The 18676-nt window shown below is 53.5% G+C and overlaps 5 protein-coding genes across 5 annotated transcripts; 2 read left to right on the forward strand and 3 right to left on the reverse strand.

Moving 5' to 3' along the window:
* Nucleotides 1–645: 645 nt before the first annotated feature.
* Nucleotides 646–2046, forward strand: CCOS01_14560 (uncharacterized protein; the record flags this gene model as incomplete). The annotated part of the gene is made up of 2 exons (XM_060462703.1): nucleotides 646–893; nucleotides 963–2046. The coding sequence occupies 2 exons, from the start codon at nucleotides 646–648 to the stop codon at nucleotides 2044–2046; spliced, it is 1332 nt and encodes a 443-aa protein (XP_060306534.1).
* A 4567-nt stretch (nucleotides 2047–6613) lies between these two features.
* Nucleotides 6614–9212, forward strand: CCOS01_14561 (patatin-like phospholipase; the record flags this gene model as incomplete). Its single annotated transcript, XM_060462704.1, has 2 exons — nucleotides 6614–6898; nucleotides 6975–9212. The coding sequence occupies 2 exons, from the start codon at nucleotides 6614–6616 to the stop codon at nucleotides 9210–9212; spliced, it is 2523 nt and encodes an 840-aa protein (XP_060306535.1).
* A 572-nt stretch (nucleotides 9213–9784) lies between these two features.
* On the reverse strand, nucleotides 9785–12328 carry CCOS01_14562 (uncharacterized protein; the record flags this gene model as incomplete). Its single annotated transcript, XM_060462705.1, has 8 exons — nucleotides 9785–10547; nucleotides 10610–10622; nucleotides 10703–10952; nucleotides 11131–11268; nucleotides 11337–11466; nucleotides 11543–11742; nucleotides 11797–11834; nucleotides 11893–12328. The coding sequence occupies 8 exons, from the start codon at nucleotides 12326–12328 to the stop codon at nucleotides 9785–9787; spliced, it is 1968 nt and encodes a 655-aa protein (XP_060306536.1).
* A 1735-nt stretch (nucleotides 12329–14063) lies between these two features.
* Nucleotides 14064–15343, reverse strand: CCOS01_14563 (uncharacterized protein; the record flags this gene model as incomplete). The annotated part of the gene is made up of 2 exons (XM_060462706.1): nucleotides 14064–14316; nucleotides 14589–15343. The coding sequence occupies 2 exons, from the start codon at nucleotides 15341–15343 to the stop codon at nucleotides 14064–14066; spliced, it is 1008 nt and encodes a 335-aa protein (XP_060306537.1).
* Nucleotides 15344–16130: 787 nt separating this feature from the next.
* On the reverse strand, nucleotides 16131–17860 carry CCOS01_14564 (uncharacterized protein; the record flags this gene model as incomplete). The annotated part of the gene is made up of 5 exons (XM_060462707.1): nucleotides 16131–16717; nucleotides 16784–16851; nucleotides 16904–17189; nucleotides 17250–17617; nucleotides 17721–17860. The coding sequence occupies 5 exons, from the start codon at nucleotides 17858–17860 to the stop codon at nucleotides 16131–16133; spliced, it is 1449 nt and encodes a 482-aa protein (XP_060306538.1).
* Nucleotides 17861–18676: the final 816 nt, after the last annotated feature.

An 18676-nucleotide genomic window follows, 5' to 3' on the forward strand; every position in this document is an offset into this window, starting at 1 on the left:
CGTGCTTGATTGCGGCGGAGAAAAGTCTATTGGCAATAAGCAGCCTATCTCCATTCATATCGAATCCATTTAGACCTGGACGATGTGAACCTCGGTGGATAGGTAGTCTCCGTGTTGTCTTGAGCAGCAAAGGTGAGCGTCGGTGAGATTAGGTAAGCACCGGTGAGACTATCTAAGGCCCATGCTTGCATAGATTACCTCATGGTGGGCACCTGTCACACCCCGTCGGTTCCGATCTTAGCGCTGAGTGCAATCCCTGCGCTCCAACGCCACCTCGAAGCTTGCTCGTTGTCTCCAACGAGGGGGCTTGTCCACATCCAATGCCCAGCACCGCGCTGACGTCGGCCACAATCCTTTTCTCCATTGCCATTTAACCCCCCGTCGGCGTTAACTCTTCCAACACAACTAGGTATACAAGGCTCGAGGGCTCAGCTGTCATCGCGCATTAACGGGCGCTGGGACGCAATCACAAGCTCTGGCTCGTCTCGACTCGACTTGGATGGTCTGAACCCATTGACCTTTTCTCGGCACAGCCTTCGCAAACCTACCATCTCCACTCCACAAAGCCAACAACAACGCATCGTCTCGCGCTCTCTCTATTATCATCGACGGCCTGAGCAATGTCTCCACTATGAAGAGCAGAACATGCTTCCCGAACCGTCTCTGAGCTTCACGCTCCCTAGCCTCCACGATGACACCGTCTTGGACTGCCGTTTGTATCATTGCCAGGCACTGAACCCCTCCGCATCGAACCCGCCGCCATGGAGACGACACGCTGCCGTTGTCGCACATCCCTATGCGCCCTTGGGCGGTTCCTATGACGACCCTGTCGTCGACATCGTTGCCGCCACGCTACTGCGACAAGGCTTCCTAGTGGGGACTTTCAACTTCAGGTAAGAATTGATCGGCTTGTGGACGTTCTCACAGCGAGGTTATTCGGTCACTCACACGATGATCAACAGGGGCGCTTCCGGATCAGCAGGTCGTACCTCATGGACGGCAAAGCCAGAACGCAGCGACTACATGTCATTCATTGGCTTCATGGTCTACTACATGCACTTCCTCGATCCCTACGGATCGGCCAGTGCCCGCTCGCCGACAACGACCCTGTCTCCAGGCCTCCCCGACGCCCAATCGAAGCCTCCTTCTTACCAACCCCTCCTCCTCATCGGCGGTTATTCATACGGAGCCATGGTGACGACGCAGATTCCACCGATGGCGCACATTCTCGCACAGTTCAAGGTGCCTGCAGCTGGCTCCGCGGCTGCTGACATCCGTCTTCGAGCGCAACACCTGGCAGAGCAGCAGAACGTCATCTTGGCGAGCGCTAGAGCTGCGAGTTCCGTATCACCGCGAAAGAAATACCTTGGCATGCGAGTCGGGGGCGATGAAGATACTCAGCGCAAGAGTCACGAAGCTCGAAGATCCATGTCGGAGACGAGGAGATCCTTTTCTATTGACGCCGAGGATAAGATCCGACGGGGCGTTAATGATTTACTGGCGAAAACGAAAAGACATCATCACAAGGGCGTGGCGGTGCCCCAGGAAAAATTGGCTACTATACCTTCGAACCAGGAAGTTTCTGTTGTGGTGGAAGAGGTTCCGAATCTGACCCAAGTCCGGCCGGCCTATCTACTCGTATCTCCGCTGCAGGGAGTCATTACCCATCTAGCAGCTATGTCATTCCTTCACACAACACCTGGTCGAGGACTGTTCTCGCGGGGTGGAGGAAGACCTAGAGAGCAGGGGGCGCCGACCTTTACGGCGGATCAAAAACATCAAAGTGAGAGCAAGCTGATTGAAAATGATACCTTGGCATTGTACGGCGACAGAGATATCTTCGTTTCCGTGGCCAAATTGCGAGGGTGGGTGGAACGTCTGGAAGGGACCGACGGATCCCATTTCCATGGCGAGGAGGTTTCGTCGGCTGGGCACTTTTGGACGGAAGGGAACGTGGCTTCCGTCCTCCGGGATAAGGTCTCGGACTTTGCGGCGAAGCTATTACATGGGGACAACGAAGGTAGACCAGTCAGTGAACCGGCGTAGGCACATTCGTGTGAACGTACCTCGGAATTTCAAAGTGGCAGTGCACGAAGGACGCAACCGCCGCCTTAATCAACGAATGATTAGAAAATGGGCGTGTCAGAATACTTCACTTAGGACGATATGAGAAACGAGTTGGATGTCAGCGAGTGTAAGCCGCACAGCGATACATGAAAGAGCAAGGCGTAGAAAGAGCGTGAACACTGTTGGAGTTTGATTCGAGGCGCCCCTGTTGGTGTCTGTAGGTAGTTTAGTGATGACATTTAACGAACACGGGCAAATACAGGTCAAGAAGACTGTGTCAAACGGAAGAACCGACGTGATGACGGCCCCAATCTGACCTTGAAAGCCCGTGTCTTCCTGCCCCTATGTTACGAGGTACTGCCTTTTGCCATCTTGCAATCCCAACAATACCGAAGCTATCGCGGTACAACTCGAGACCCCTTCAACGCTAGCTAGAAGCAGAGGATCGTCGATCATGTAGTACTACGAAATCACTCATGGATGTTCACCGTTGTGTTGGCCCAAGGTGACAGCCTCTTCTGAGTCCCATGATAACCAGATACCAAAAAATGTCTACAATGGCAAAAGAGTTCACCCCCCCCGGTGCTGAACTGGGGGCTACATCTCTTGGTGCTCATGCTGGGAAGAAATTTATGGTGCTCAGGCTGGGATTCGAACTCGGGTACTCTCGTATGCGCTGAGCCTGTCGTCGAGTAGGCTGGTTGGCGATTTTATTTGTCGACCGTAAACCTCTCCACCACCCAGCCAGTTTGACCTGACCCGTCGACCTAGACGGGCGCCTGCTGGCTGGTGAGAGGAACGGAGTTGAGAGGGGGTATATACCCTTCTCGTGTATTCAGATGGAAGGTGCGAGTGTTCCACGGGTCGGTGGCTTCTTTCCCATCAAGGTGCCCTGCCACGTGCCCTGCCAACCTGGCCGATATCACCATTTTTTGCTCAGGAAAATGAAGCCGCCGTGAGGCCTTGTCTCTATATATCTCTGCATCTTAGAATACGCATTCATTTTTGTTGATTCTATGATAGGTAGATACGTAAATACGTAAGACCCTGGAGTGGTGTAAATTAGCATCCACGTATAAACCTACTCAATGGTACATCTGAATTGGCAGACTGACAATGTTATCAATACCCATAAGTAAACATGGCATATATACGAAATATAGGTAAAGCTGACTGTATTGTCTGCTATTATTTCGATGATAGCCGAAAAAGTTATCATAGGGTAAGAGTAGAGACCTTGAGCGTGGCCTCACTTCTCACATTACCTGAATGGGTTTCGTTGACGACCTCGGCGCGATTGGCGAAGGTAATAGGGACGAGTTGCCCTTTCTTCGTGGCTACAAAAAGCCGTTTTAGGACCCAAAACAGTATCCCGCGATGTCCGAATCTTGGCGGTGAAAAGCGTCATCATAAGGCCATTACTTTCCCCATGCAGTAGTAGAATTGTCACTAGCATGGCCACTTGTGCCGTCGACTTGCATGATAACTATGTCGGTCTGCCATGGACGCATTCAGTGAATGGGAAGTCAAGCAAAACGAGTCAGGGTTCTGGCAGCACAAAACGGCCAAGACTGGACTGCGCTCTAGGGCATTGGATCTGCTTAGAGTAGAGGGATCGATCGGGCTTTGGGAGAGTGATTACGTTTATGAACATGAACAAGATCAACCATGAGACGCAAGTGTGGAGACGGAAGCGGCAGAGTTCTGAATCATGAGGTCGGGTGTGCATCTGGGTAGAATGCTCCGGAATAAGATCGGGATTATAATTTGGGGAGGATAATTACGTATAGATTTCGCAATCATGCTATTCTGCCTTTGACTCTGATTACTCTGGACTGTTTACATAGTGTGCAAATCAAACGGTTTATGAGAGGAATATCCATCTACGTAGCAAGGCCGCCGTTGAAAGCGTTGTGGGCGGCAGTTGAATATTTCCCTTTTTTCTCTTAGTGGCGTGGGGAAGAGAAACACATAGATTCCGGAGTGCATGAGTGACCGGTCCTTGAGCGTTTCTGGGCACTCAGATATTAATGGGGTAGAGCGCTGAGATAGATCATGATGCGGGGTGCGAAATCTAGAGTGGCATTCCAAGTTCAAGGTCCAGGAGCACCCATTATGCCTTTTGCTCAGCTGATGGAGGCCAGAGTTGAAGGCCGGAGAGTTTATCTCAAGTCCCTACAGAACAAGACGGCCTGGGACCATCTTTTGTGACAGGCGAGGCAAGCGGCGGCGGCGGGAGCTGACTATGGGAGATGAGACGGAATGGAAAGTTCGCCGGGCGGCCTGTCCCGGAGGCTGTTGGTATTGGTGTTATGGTGGTGGTTGGTACGTGTGCGGATAACATGACCGGTGTTCAAACGCTCTATTTTCGAGATGAAGAGTGGATGGTCCGGCTTTTGCTGGAGATACGGGCAAAGAGTGTCACATCATGTTATGGGCCTGAGCAAGGCAAGGTAAGGCATGGCAGAGGGCGGGATGTTAAAAGGGTAGTGTAGAGAACTGTCAGCTGAGTACATACCGGAGCGGAATGCAGCGGGTGAGATGTGACGTTGAAGAATGAAATCATGGTATGCGAGTCTAGGTATTGTGACTGAAGGAAAAAGATATCGACAAACACAAGAGAAGACTGGGAATGAGAGTGAGAGGCACATGTGAGGAAGTGAGTGAGCGAAAGTCTGCATGTGGAGACGAGGCGTCAGGCGAGGGTGTATCGCGGCAGGGCGTGATTGGGTGAGGGTTGACGATGCAGTTGCATGGTGTTCTGCCCCTCCGTGCCCCTCTGATGTGCTCCGTTACCCCCAGGATCCCCAAATCCGGGGTGGGCCACTAAGCTGGAAGAGTCTGGAGAAGGGGGCACTGGGGGTGGTCATGATGGTGGGGTGGGGCCGCCTAGCAGAGGTCATCTGCCCAGCGCCTGAGCCGAGTATCCCAGCGAGAGACAAGACACAGACTTTGTGTATGTACTCCGTTCTCCGCAAGGTGTAAGGTCCCTTTTATGATCCGGGTTGCCTCTGGTGTTGTGCGTCTGCTGCTGCATCTGTGATTGCGTCTGTTATTGCGTCTGTGAGAGCATCTGTGGTTTTTGTAAGGTACCTAGGTATTCAAAGACGAGGAGTTGCTGAGGTAAGGAAGATCCAGATCGACCAATCGGTTACCGCTGAATGGCCTATTACGTCTGGCTGTGACGCAGAGACGTTGGCACGTGGACCCCTGAGGGCGGTATGCAGAATGCTCCCCGTCGCCCCGCCTGCTCTTCTGCTTCAGGGCGGCACGGCGGGAATCAGGACGGTCGGGTCAGCAATAATTGCACTGGTTATTGACATGAGCCCCCCAGGCCATCCATTGTGCTGCTGTGTGGGGTCTGCAGCGACTGTCATCACCGTCCACTTTTTTTTTTTTTCCCTCTGAGACTTGCCAGGTTCTCCACGTTCCATTCCCGGCCACTGACGGCCGAACGTTGTCACTGGGCCACTTCTTTCCCTCGTCTCCAAACCAAACTCGACGTTGCCAAGTTTCCAATTCCACCTCACTTTGGGCACCTAATACATCCGCTCTTCTTTCTTCACGACACTTCCTCCCTTCCACTCCCGATCCTCTCTACCAACACATCCTCTCTTCCTTTTGCCTTCAGCCTCGCTCTGCTGTTCTCTTTGCTCTTTCTCTCTCTCTCTTCTGCCTCACTCAGTCACCGAGACAAGATCAAGTAACGTCCAGTCCGTCGCTTCATCTTGGTCCACTCGCCTCCAAGTTCCAACCACTCTACTCGGCATCTGACCAACCATCTCGTCTCGCTTGCGCCCGCCTGTTCCTCTTTACCCTTCTTGTCATCACCTACTACCAAGGAGGGTTACCCTCTCTCTATACCTACTGGTACTCCCGAGTCCTTCAACGCCTCTTCTACCCCCACCGAACAGTAACGACTCTTTCGACTCCTCCGACAAGTCCAACACCCCCCTTCCAAACAGGTTGTCCGGTCATCTGCGCTCCATTTCGGTGATCTGCACACTGTTCCCTGTCTGCCTGAGCTTGTGTCACCCAAAGATTACCATAATCACCAAAACAGTATCATGGGAATCATCTGACAGCCGCAACGCCTACTTTCATACCCTTTGTCTCATTACTCACTGAGACCAAAGCACCGTCACTGGCTTCCTATACGAACTTCTCCCCGACGACGCTTGCCTGACTTTCCAGCCTTAAGAAACGGCATCTTGACCAGAACTCTTCGACAGACGCTTGGCCTATCGCTGCCTACATTCCCACCTCGTCTTTTCTCCGCACCGTCCTACGCTACTTTGCTCTACCCCTCCGAACTCGCTGCCGTCGCGACGACACACCGACGCGCGCATGCTCTGACCGCCCTCAACAACCCAACAACCAGAAAAAAGCACATGTCAGGAGTCTGTTGCACAACCACGCTCCAAGGCCGTGATGCGACACGGACGGCACCAGGGCTGCCTCTCGTTCACCAGCTTCGTTTCCCGACTTTTCACCTAGCCCTCCGAATCACCATCGTCACCTTCGACCCAAATCCACCCTCGCCATCATGAACGACGTTTTCCTGAATCCTGTGCACCCTCTGCCCGCGATCCGGGTCAAGTCCTCCTCCCCCTCTGGCCCCTCGGCCTCGACCAAACCTGGCCGCCCTTCTTCCATCAAGAAACAACAGCCACCGACACCTCTAAATGCTGCCTTTGATTCAATATCCCGGGCCATCAAGGGCGCCAATAACCTTGTCTTGTCTCTTCGTGATGGACTGTCTGAGCTGGAACGGGAAAACAGGAGGAAAAAGGAAGAGCGCAGGCTTGTGCTCTCTATTCACATGAAGAATGTACGTCTGCTCTTCGTTCAGTCCCACACGTTGCACCAGCCTCAACCAGGTCCGCTAACAGATCATCCTTACGTAGGCGGAAAGCAGGAAACAATGGCAGGATGCCGCAGAAGAGCTCGACATCCTCGAGGAAAACGACCTTTGGAAACTCGACCCATATTCGGGAGATTACAACCCAGCCCTGATTGAGGCGCGACTGAAAGAACTCGACGATGCACGAACGAACTGCGACACTCGTGCCATGATGCACCTTGTTCGAACCGCCCTATGCAGAGACCTTGGCGGCATGGGGAACGTCGATCTATATAGACACTCCTACGTAGGCACCAAGAGCCTCATCGAACGTTACGTCGACTCGGCCATGCAGACGATCGACGCCCTAGTAGAAAAGAGCCAGTTCGCATTGCCCGAAGGCATGGGCCAGAGGGACATCCTCGAGAGTGTCCTGTACGCCCGCCAGAGTTTCGGGCGAAGTGCACTGCTCTTGAGTGGAGGCGGGACTCTGGGTATGTCCCATATCGGTGTTCTCAAGGCCCTCTTCGAAGTCAAACTGCTTCCGCGCATCATATCAGGTGCCTCAGCAGGTTCCATTGTGTCGGCCGTGATCTGTACGAGGACCGATGAAGAGATTCCTCGGCTCGTAAAGGAATTCCCCTATGGCGACCTGGCTGTCTTTGATGCTGAGGAGAACCCCGACGGCGTCTTTGACCACATGCGGAGATTGCTCACCGAGGGAAGCTGGTCCGATATAAAACACCTGACCCGCGTGATGCGTGGTTTGGTCGGAGATCTTACCTTTCAGGAAGCCTATAACCGCACTCGGCGCGTCCTCAATATTTGCGTCTCAACCGAATCCATGTACGAGCTGCCGCGTCTCCTAAACTACATCACGGCACCCAATGTCATGATCTGGTCCGCTGTAGCTGCATCATGCTCCGTACCCCTCGTCTTCAGCGCTGCGCCGCTGCTCGTAAAGGACCCCGATACCGGCGAACACATGCCCTGGAACCCGACACCGCAGCGATGGATCGACGGGTCTGTGGACAACGATTTGCCCATGACGAGGCTTGCAGAGATGTTCAACGTAAATCACTTCATTGTCTCTCAAGTGAACCCTCACGTTACCCCGTTTCTGGCTCGTGATGACCAGCTGGATCCCGATGATTTCGCGGCACGCCGGGGGTCCAGCCTGTCACCCAGCAAGCAAGAGCTTGACTGGGTCTACGCCCTCACTGCTCTTGCCAAAGATGAGGCATTGCATCGTTTGCATTTCCTTGCCGAGATTGGTGTCTTTCCGAATCTCGTCACTAAGCTTAGGAGCATTCTCAGCCAAAAGTATTCGGGCGACATCAACATTCTTCCAGAAGTAAATGTTCACGACATTCCGAAAATTCTCAGCAATCCGAGCCCCGAGTTCATGCTGCGAGCCTGTTTGATGGGCGAGCGTGCTGCGTGGCCGAAACTGAGCCGGATCCGCGATCGTTGTGCCATTGAGCTCGCGTTGGACAGGGCGGTCCATCGTTTGCGAGCCCGCGTCGTATTCTCGGATAGTCAAGTTGACTTGAGGAGGCTCACCACCGGCATCGCTTTGCCACCTCCTTGGCCCAAATCCATTGCCCTTCCAAAGCAGACATCTTCGGTAGCTCCCGCTCTGACGCTAGACACCGAAGTCGTGAAGAACAGGCAGCGTAGATGTTCCGGAAGCAGCGTGCAACTCATGGCGCATCACAGGCGTCTGATGGAGAACGTGCTTACAGACGAAGAGACGGAAGAGGAAGAACGACTAGAGATGCGGGCAAGGCATGGCCATGGTAGCTCCTCGCCTGTCATTGTTCGCAAACCACGCCTCAAGAGGGCGGCAAAGAGCCATTACAATGTTTCCCTGGTTAGAGGACCGATGACAAGCCCAATCAACCAGGCGCAACTTGAGGCCACAGAGTTCGACTTTGGGAAGCCTGTCACACCGCCACTGCACCGCTCACGAAAATCGGAATCCTCTCTGTTCCACGCCCGAAAACCGAGCAGCCTTGAGATGACACCGGCGAAAGAATTCGAGTTGGTAGCGCCACCATCGAGGGGCGAGGCAACCTCGCACACGGATGAAATGGAGACATCAGACCTTCACTCTTCTGACGGCGATGTAGAGTCACACACAGAAGACACAATGTCCGACCCGGACCCGTATGAGGGTAACTGGCTGCATGGGCTTGGGAATGAGTTGGAGACGACGCCCAAGAGCGACAAAGAGGTGCTTGAGGTGAGCAGTCGTGAACTGGTTCCAGTGGGCGACTCGTTGGACGGACTTTGGGATTGACTCGTAGACGGGAGGGTGAGCTCCTCGGACGAGGAAAAGAAAACAGAGAAGGGGAAAGAAACAGCCGAAGAATCGACTGAGGAGGACGATGTGCTCAGGTCCAATTGGATGAGCTGGGATTAGTTGGGTATTCTGGGAGCATCTGACGCATATTCGGATATTGGATCGGTCTTGCCTAGCATTGTTTGTTCTTGTGGACAGACGGGGGTGCTCAAACGCATAACACGGAGTTTCACACATCATGAGAATAGCATCAGAACATGGTAGAGGTTATGGAAGCCACACAGAGTGGTAGCATTGTACAAGACGCACTTGGCAACAGCTTGTTACTTGTTCCATATCATTTAAACTCCATTGGCGTCCTTGTGAAGGCTTGCCTTACGTGACATGACTGCTAAGTGTCGACGCATTTATGTCAAAATCCCACGAGGACGCAGCCAAACGAAATCAGATCCTCTTTCGTCCAGCCTTTCGAACCGAACGCCCAAGGCAGGCTATATGAGATCTAGTAAGGCTTGTACATCCCATACAACACACTCCTTGGCCTGAATCAATGCCAAAAACTCCGATTCTTACGGCACCTGCTTCTCAGCAGATTGTCCCGTAACAAGGCCCGTCTCATCATGATGGACAGTAGCCTTGCGCTCTCCTCCTCTCTCATGATACCCGGGTTCATCATCCCCGTCCAACTCATACAACGCAGGAAACGGCTCAACATCCCGGCGCAAGACATACTTCTTCGCATACCACGGCATCTTGGAAGCATAGTACCCAGCGTGGTCGCGACTCTTTACATCAAACACGCTATCGAGCTCCTCGAGCGTCAGGCCCTTTGTCTCTGGCAGGAAGAAGTACGCTACCACAAACCCGACGAGGTTCCAGCACGCGTACCACACAAACGCGCCCGTCACCCCAAACGAAGAAATCATCTGCGGCCAGGTGAAGCTGATGATGAAATTGAAGCCCCACGTCACCGCTGTGGCGGAGGACATGCCGATGTCGCGGATGTGTAGGGGGAAGGCTTCCGCGCTGTAGGTGAAGGGGACGGGGCCCGCGCCGGGGGAGTAGACTGCTGCGAAGAGGTATATCCCCGTCGCGACGCAGGCGAGGCGGCCTGTTCCCTCGGGGATGAAGAAGGAGAAGCCTGTGAAGAAGAGGCAGAGGGACATTAGGGGGAAGGTTACTAGCAAAAGATTGCGGCGGCCAAAGGTGTCGATTGTGTAGAAGGCTGGGAGGGCGAAGAGCCAGTTGATGAGGCCCATTCCCATTGAGGTGAGGAGGGCTGTTGAGCGGTCGAAGCCGGATGTTTCGAAGATGTTTGTGGAGTAGTACATCCTTGTTGGGTGTCAGTCCTGTATACTTCCTTTAGAGAGATGGGGTAGAAGATAATTACTCACATGGCGTTGATGCCTTGAAAAGAGGGAGAAGTGTCTGTTAGATGGATGCTCATGGTTGCTGAAGGAGGACGGGGGGAGGGAGAGGGTGCTTACCACAGAATTGTTGCATAAACATGACAAAATACGAAGACAGCGCAGCGCGCCTGTTTCTACGAACGGTGAAGAAGTCCTTCCAGTTGCGGCCGCTGCGGGCTCTCGTCTCGATTTCCAAAAGCTTGTGGGCGTAGTACATGTCCCGGGCCGCCTGGACTGGGTGGTGTCGTAGCCGGAGTGTCGATCGGAAGGCGTGTTGGTATTTGCCCTTCTCCATGTACCACCGTGGACTCTCTGGGCAGAAGTAGACCTAGGATTTGGTGAGTGGGTATGCCTCACTTGCAAGGATTGTTTCTCCGCTGTTGTAGTTGAAGTGGGAAAGGTAGAAAGGGGGAAGAAGTGCGGGTGTGGTAAATCTTGTAGCACATGCTGGGAAAGAAGTGGGATTACATGGAAAGACGTCAAAGATGACGGGTAAATGTACTTACCTGTACCATGACGATGAGGGGCGGCACGGAGGTACTAGCCAGCATCCAGCGCCATTGCGTGTTCGGTCCGAGGAAATCCGTGTTGGCGAAGGCGACGGATACGATGAAGCCCAAAGCGATGCCAAAGGCTGTCCACATCTGGATGAAAACACATGAGTTAGTTCCACAGCATACGGGATTTCTACCTTCACCAAGGTTCTGCTCACCTGCCACATCATCGTCAATGCACCGCGGATAGTCTTGGGCGTACTCTCAGCAGAGTACACGGGCGTGGTGCTGCTCTTCGCGCCGACTGCGAAACCGAGGAAGAAGCGTGCGATGAGGAGGTTGTACCAACTGTTCTGAGAGTTAGTGACTTCAGACCTACATAGTGGCTGGTTGGATATGCGTGTGTGTATGTGTGTCCACTTACCTGTCTGCGGCAGCCATCCAGAAGCCGGTGACCACGGACATGAAGCACGAGATAAAAATTGTACCGCGGCGGCCGGTGTATTTGTTCAAGATGGGCGAGCTCCAGCACCCGACGAGGGCGGAGCAGAGGTAAGGCGCGCCGTTGACGAGTCCCTGCATTGTTGGGTCGTCTTGGAGACCAAACGTCTCGTAGTAGAATTCCTGGGCACAGTCATTAGATCATCAGCAAATGTTCATGGAGAAGGGGATGGATACCTGGGCGCCATTGACGGCTGTCTGATCCATGCCCTGAACTGCAACGATTGCAACATTAGCAGCTTTTCAACTTCCTATCTCGGAGTCTCCCCATACCAATAGCCGAGCCCGCACAAAGAGCACACAAGAAGTAGAGCGACATAGGCTGATGCCAACGATGCGAGACCTCCTTCCGCAGAACAGCCTTCTCTTCTTCGTCGAGAGCGGCTACAGACTCGAAGCCGTCGGGGCGGTTAATCACCTGCGCGACCAGAGCGCCCTTGCGAAAGACCTCGCGGTGTTCCTGCAGGCCCTTTGTCTCGGTGAAGGTGTCTGCGTCTTTGAGGATCTCATCGTGCGTGAGGCTGACGAGCGGGTTGCGGAGGAGGGCGGCGGTCGAGGCGCGGCCTCCTCCGCCGGTGGGAGTGGAGGTGTTTTTGGTGTTGTTGGGACCGGAGCCGGGGCTATCGCCGGCGTCGCTGCCGGAGGTTCGGGAGGAGGGAGTGGTTTCGGGGACGGGAGGGGCTTCTGTATCGACCTTTGGGGGAGGCATTCTGTTTGTGCCAGCCAAGGGCGTCTGTCAATGTGCTTATGTTCGGAATTGTGCCTATCTGTCGAGTGTATATAAAGATAACCTTGAGATTACGACTTTTGGGGATGGCATGAACGGAAGAAGACGAAATCTGGGGGAGAAAGATAGGCCTCGAGGGGCAGAAGCGGACCTCTTGATATTTGAGGAGGTTAAATAGTCTGGAGACGTCAGCTTATTTGCAAGCAAGGCGCCCCTGTGGGCCTCTGGACTCCGGAGGATTCAAGAAAGAAGGCGGAAACTTTGTCGTTGGACTTCATGGTGGCATATCTCTGGCCAACGAGCCAATATTAAGGCAGACTGGTCATGGAGGAGTGGGTGCGTTCCAAGACTAAAATATGGGGAATAGAGTCTCGGCCTCGAGGCGGGCTGCGTATGTCCAAGAGGTTTTCAGTGGGGAACGATGCGCCTTCTGGTGTGACTGGAAGAGATATTGGTGCTACATGTCGGGCTGGAGAGGTTACGAGTAGGCCGTGGGGGCGAATTCCGTCTATGAATCCAGGTCGAACGTGGGCCGGTTATCTGTTTCCCCGGCGTGTCCCCTTCATTTGGATGCGAGTTGGATCTCATTAAGTTTGAATCAAGGGCTTCGTTCCTGGGATGGGATCTTGACATTACTGTCAGTTCTTTTGAGCCTATCGCAAGAGTGCAAGTCGTCTTTGAAGCGGAGGTTGACAAGAAGAATATTGGTTATAATTAGGTTCAAGTGGCGCATGATGTCTACGGCGAACAGATATTCCACCGGCCATGGTTCGCAAAGGGTAGATGAGGAGAATGTCAGCCGTGCTAGAGGTAGCACGTCGACCCGCGCGCTCATTGTCGATAAAAGCCTCCACGGCTGTACAGTACAAACATTCGCCGAATAGAGAGAGACAAGGACGTGGGCGAATTGTCGGATGACGATCGGCGATGCAGCCAAGCGGCCCGTAATCCTCGGCGGCGGGGCACAAAATCGTCCACGGAGACGGACAGAGGCTAGATTTTCGGCCGGGGCGCCCATGGGGGTTTCTCAGTCTCGGCGTGCGGCGCGGCATTCGTCACACACGGCATGGCAGACAGGGGTTCAGGAGCATTTTCCACGTTTGCTTCGCATGCTCGCCGTGTCGAAACCCGAATTTTGGCGAGAGGCAGATGAGAAAGCAGTTCTTGGCCGTGTATGACTTCATACCAAGGCTTGATTAGAGTATTGGCCTGGATCCTCTACGCGCTGCCGAGAGGACAATTTCCGTTGGTTTGGCAGTGGACCAGGCAGCATCTCATTATGATGGGAGGAGGCGCCGTGAGGTGGGCAAGGCTGTTCTCTGATGTGGTTTAGAGATCTCCTCTCTCAACATCTTCGTCTAGTTTCCTAAACGTTTGATGGAGTGCATTTAGTCGCAGCTCTCGCGCATTATCCGCGCTCGCTCTCAAGTTCTGTTGACAACTGGTTGTCTAGTTTAAGTGAGTAAAATGACAACGACTATTGGGCTTTTGTCAGATTTCCTTGAAAATGAACAGCAGCATGTCGAGGTAACATGTTGCAGAGCAAGAGCTGTTTATTAGATTATATATAAGCCCGGGCCTGCTCCCTCCCAATCATCCATTCGTGTCTATTGGCCATGCTGTCTCGCCTTCCTACATAATCTAGGGTACAAAGGATCGACCAAATCTAATCACAAAAGCTTCATACTTCTCATGTAAGTGTACTCGGCTCAGCACTCTAGTCCACATCGTCGGCATTGGTCTCCTCCGCCTCATGCGCAGCGGGACCCATCTTCTTCCTAGCCTCCTCAAGCGCCTTGGCCTCGTCGTGAGGCTCGTGGTCGTCCTTGGCCGGCGGCGGTAGTGCACCAGTCTTGACGCCCCTGGCACTGGTCTTCAGCGTGCCGTCTTCGTTCACGTCGTCCTTGAGGTGGATCTCGAAGAGGACGACGAGGTAGACGTCGCCGGTGGTCTTGTTCCGGAGAACGTATCTAAGCGTATGTGAGCGCTTAGGCTCCCCCTCCCTGCTGCTGGTAAGAATGACATGAAAAGAAAACAGGAGAGCATTATTGAGCCGTGCTTTGATAAGCCACCTCAGGGTCTTCGTGTTGCTATTACATCATTTTCCCTCCCAAGGTCAATAGCACAAGTCGGAAATGACGGCCATGGCGCGAGATGGGAATAATATTACGGAAACAGTTCGACTCGCAGAGAAGCAAAGAACAGGTTTTAAAGATAGGAAAAGGGAGGAGCAGAAACTCACCGAAGGCCTTGTCCGTCCCAGTACTTCATGATGGCAAGTTGGTAACCGGGCAAGCGCAACGCCAGGTTGGCAAAGTCGAGGTAGGCATTGAAAAAGTCCAAACCGTACGTCTTGCCGTACTCAAACAGCCAGTTCTCCTTGCTGTCCTTGCGAAGTGCCCACTTCATGCGCTCCTTGGACGTGGCCGGCGCGCCAATCTTCTCTCGTGCTTCGAGGCCGGCCTCGTCGCCTCCCTCCTCGAACCATAGCCCGCCCTTTTCTTCGTCGTGGACGCCAGAACCAACGTGGATGGTGTTGAAGGAGCTTAGCGCGGGGCCGTAGAGATGAGGGACATCGGCGTAGGCGTCGCCGTCCAGACCGGGGTCGATCCACCACTTTACAATGTTGAGTGCTGTGTTGAAGCCCGGTGGGAGACGGTCGCGGATGGGGTGGTCAAAGTCGTTGCCGAATTGCAGGTCCTCGGCCGATATACCGTCCGCCGATGAGGAGGCATTTGCAGGCTTCTTGGGCGTAAAGCGGAAAGAGATACTGTACTGGTCTTTATTGGTGGCGTGCGGTTCCTCAGAGAAGTAGGGTGAGGTAGAGGGCGAGTTGCGAGGGAGACCGGCGTAGTTTTGTATCCTGACGTTGAGCTCAATGTCGGCGAGGGCGCTGGTGATCTTTGTGGGCTTGGCCTGGTTGACGGGGACTTCTGTTTGACAGTCCAGATCATAGCCTGGTCCTGCAGTCACACGGAGGATGTATTTATCGGCCATTGTGAGGTCTACTGTGTGACGTATGTGTATGTTTCTTCACGGTATATGAGCTGTACTCTAGAGTCAGTCGATGCAGAGCGATGCAGGTTTATTGAGCTCAGCCGACAAGAGGCTGGCGAGAAAAGAAGTGAAAGAAGATGATGTCGTGATAATATTGAGGTAATAGTCATGAAACTGCTTAGAGGTGCAGCTAGAGAGGTTGTCTTTTGAAAGCGACGACGTAGTAATTGCAGTGAAGGAGGCTTAACAGACTGACATGGGAAGAGCTGCTTTGACAGTGCCAAGACGGGTTGGGGTGGACTCGACTGGGATGTACTTCCGTTAAGGCTGAAGGAAATTGGAGAGAGGAAAAGAGAGAGAGAGAGCAATGACGTTGAGATGAGAGACTAAAAAGCATAGCGCTTGGCTTTGCTGCATCACTTACCTCAGCTTCTTCAGTCGCGATTGGCAAACTAGGTGATTAGCATGTGAACCGCTTGGAGGAGCGTCGTTTCTAATTATTCTCCTTCCACTTGTTTGATGTTGATCTACTTGTGTATGGGCCTGGAAACAGGATGAAAAGTTTCACCATCACTTGTGCTTGCATAAAAGAATACCTGGACGGCCAATTCAATTAACGGGGTATGTATCGGGAAGTCCGAGTTAGTGAGTTATCCCCGCTTCCTTCTTCCTCCTTTCCCACTTACAAGAACAACTACAAGCACTCGACGCTATACTAAAGACCTCATATCATCTCTCATCCTTGTGGCCATCGGATTTTCTTGAGATCTCGGAGCCTATATCGAACTCATTGCAGGTAGACGAGAAGGGCCTCGCTGGCTTTCACACTGAACGTAGCCTGGCCACCCGAGACCGTCGTCGTCTCAAACGTCTCCGTCCCACCAATCGTGCAAGTGCCATTGTTGAAGAACTGCTGTCCAAAGGACGCATTTCCGCCGCGATCCTGCCTCGCCTCCGCGCTGGCAGCAGTCACGCGCTTACTCCGAACCCGGCCCGCCGCCGTCGTCAGCCCACTGAGTACAAACGACTCGGTTCCCCGAGTCCCCGTGCCGCTGTAGTAGTTGGAGTTGTACAGCAGAGCGCGCAGCGGCGCGCCGGTTGCGTCGTAGGTGACGTAGGCAGCCAGGGCAGATTTCCCGTCGTCGAGGGCGGCCAGATGCTTTCCCCCGGCCATGAAGGCCGTTGCGGCGTAGGCGCCGACGTACGGGTTGCCGTTGGAATAGCGGCCGAAGAAGGCGTAGGGGTTGTTGCCGATCGTGCCGTGGTGGAAGTAGACTCTGCTGACTTTGGACATTGCCAGGCGGACGGTGTAGTCCATGACCCAGAGGGCTGCGCCAAAGGTTGGGGATACGTTGGCTGCGCCGCCTCCCGCGACTTTATTCGGTCGTTAGCTTCAGTTCCGTAGGAGACCAAAAGTGTGAGAGTGTCTATGCAACTTACCAGAGTTTGTCTCTCCAAATACGTAAGGCTTGTTGACTGCGAGCGCACTAGCAATGTCTTTGTCGAACCTGGTCACGTCAGTCAAGGAGCCTGTCAGGTGGTAATACGCGACCAACTTACAAGTGAACATTGCTTGAGATGCTCGAATGAGACATTAAACCAGTCACAGACCCTCCGGGGTAGTTGTGATGTGCGTATGTCTTCACATACTCTCTGACCGTCGCGTTCCCGCTGGCGATGAGCTCCTCAGCTCCCCAAGTCGGAGGAAGAGAGTTGGAGTTGCCGGCTTGGATAATGTTCTTCTTGCCAATGGCATTGCCGACAGTGATATCCCAGTGGTTCTGCGACGCAGCATCCAGCGCGGGACTCCACCCTCCCGCAGCAATGGGCTGGACTCCCGACCAATCTACAAACCAAAGTTCAGTTTGGCTTCGTAATAAGAAAAGGCTTGGCAATTTTCACTTACACTCGGGCTCATTGCCGACCTCAATGGCATAGAGATTCTTCATCTCCTGCACAGCAACCTTGGCAGCCGCAATAGTGTTATCGATGTTGTTCTTTCCCCTATTCAGACCGAGCGTGACGTCGCCGGCGTATGTCGCCGCCAGCTTCATAAAGTTGGGCCCGAACGTCAGCGAGGCTGGCGCGTCGGCGGCGTTGGCGACCGAGTAGACGACGTACGCCGACGTCGCCGCGTCGTAGGACGCCCTATCCTGCGTTGTGCCGCCGATGCGGATCGGGGGCCAGGTGCCCGTCAGGTCCTTGAGGTTGGCGAGGCATTGGTTCGTTGCCGTTACGTTTTTGAAGTACGCCGGGAAGGCGAAGAACTCGAAGCTTTTGGCAATAAGAGTCAGAAACCCACACAACACTGGGGGATGGGGAGAAGACCTAGAGGGGTGGGGGGAGGAATGAGGGAGGAATTTCCGGTGAAACTCACGATAGACCGAGGGGCGCTGCCTCGAGAGGAGCGTATGAAAGACCGCCAGTGTTCACCTTGGCGGGCACGCTGTAAGTGACGGCCGCAGCTGCGTGAGCTGCCGCCAAGAGGCAGACCAATTTGGAAACTGAGAAATGCATGGTTTCTATTCACAAAGTTGGATCCATCAGACAATTGACGAGATCTGATCAACTCTCGTTTGCGCAAAGTTCTCTGCCCGTGGTATTTAAAAGAGCGCAAAGTCTATCTGACTCTGCCAAGTCTGGCTTTCCCATCATTAAACCATCATATCGAACTCGGCACTCCAGATGCCGAAACTGACACGAACACCACCCTTTTCTTTCCTTTCTTTGCAAAGTCGCCAATCTGCGAGCGATAATTTTTCCGTCCTTTAATGAGTTACTCTGAAGTTTGAGTGCGAGTCGTCAACACTAGACCAGATCGTGCGGTGCGAGCATGTCAGCTGCTGGCCCCGGCCCTTGCATAAGCTTTTTTGCGCCTCAGCTTCTTGCCGGGGCCTGCCTTGTAAGTTGCAACTTGTAGGAGACTTCAAAAAGGCTTATATCTCCTGAGAGACCCAAAACCCACATATATGATAAAGAGTTGTCCCGTTATCTCCGCATCAAATGTGCTGCTTGAGTCAGTGGGCAGGTGGCTCTTTGAAAATCGTCAACCGCCACGTTCCAACCTCTGGACGATAGAGTAAGTAAGCGATACCGACTTCACAATTGATCTATGGATTTCGTGGTTGCCAACATGTAAGCCTTCCCCGCATTTGGACCTGTCTGCATCGTCAATGATGCTCACCACCCCTCCGGGTGATCCCTTGTGGGGGTTACATCGCCACTTTGGGGGACGGGCATCTTCCGAAAAGGGAAGGCTGTAACGGGTTTACAGCTAGGGAGCTTCAATTTTAGCCGTCAGAGTGGCAATCGGAGGCATTCGTGACAGCTCTG

The sequence above is a fragment of the Colletotrichum costaricense genome (assembly GCF_030867565.1).
Source record: "Colletotrichum costaricense strain IMI 309622 chromosome Unknown Scaffold_21.1, whole genome shotgun sequence".
NCBI lineage: Eukaryota > Fungi > Ascomycota > Sordariomycetes > Glomerellales > Glomerellaceae > Colletotrichum > Colletotrichum costaricense.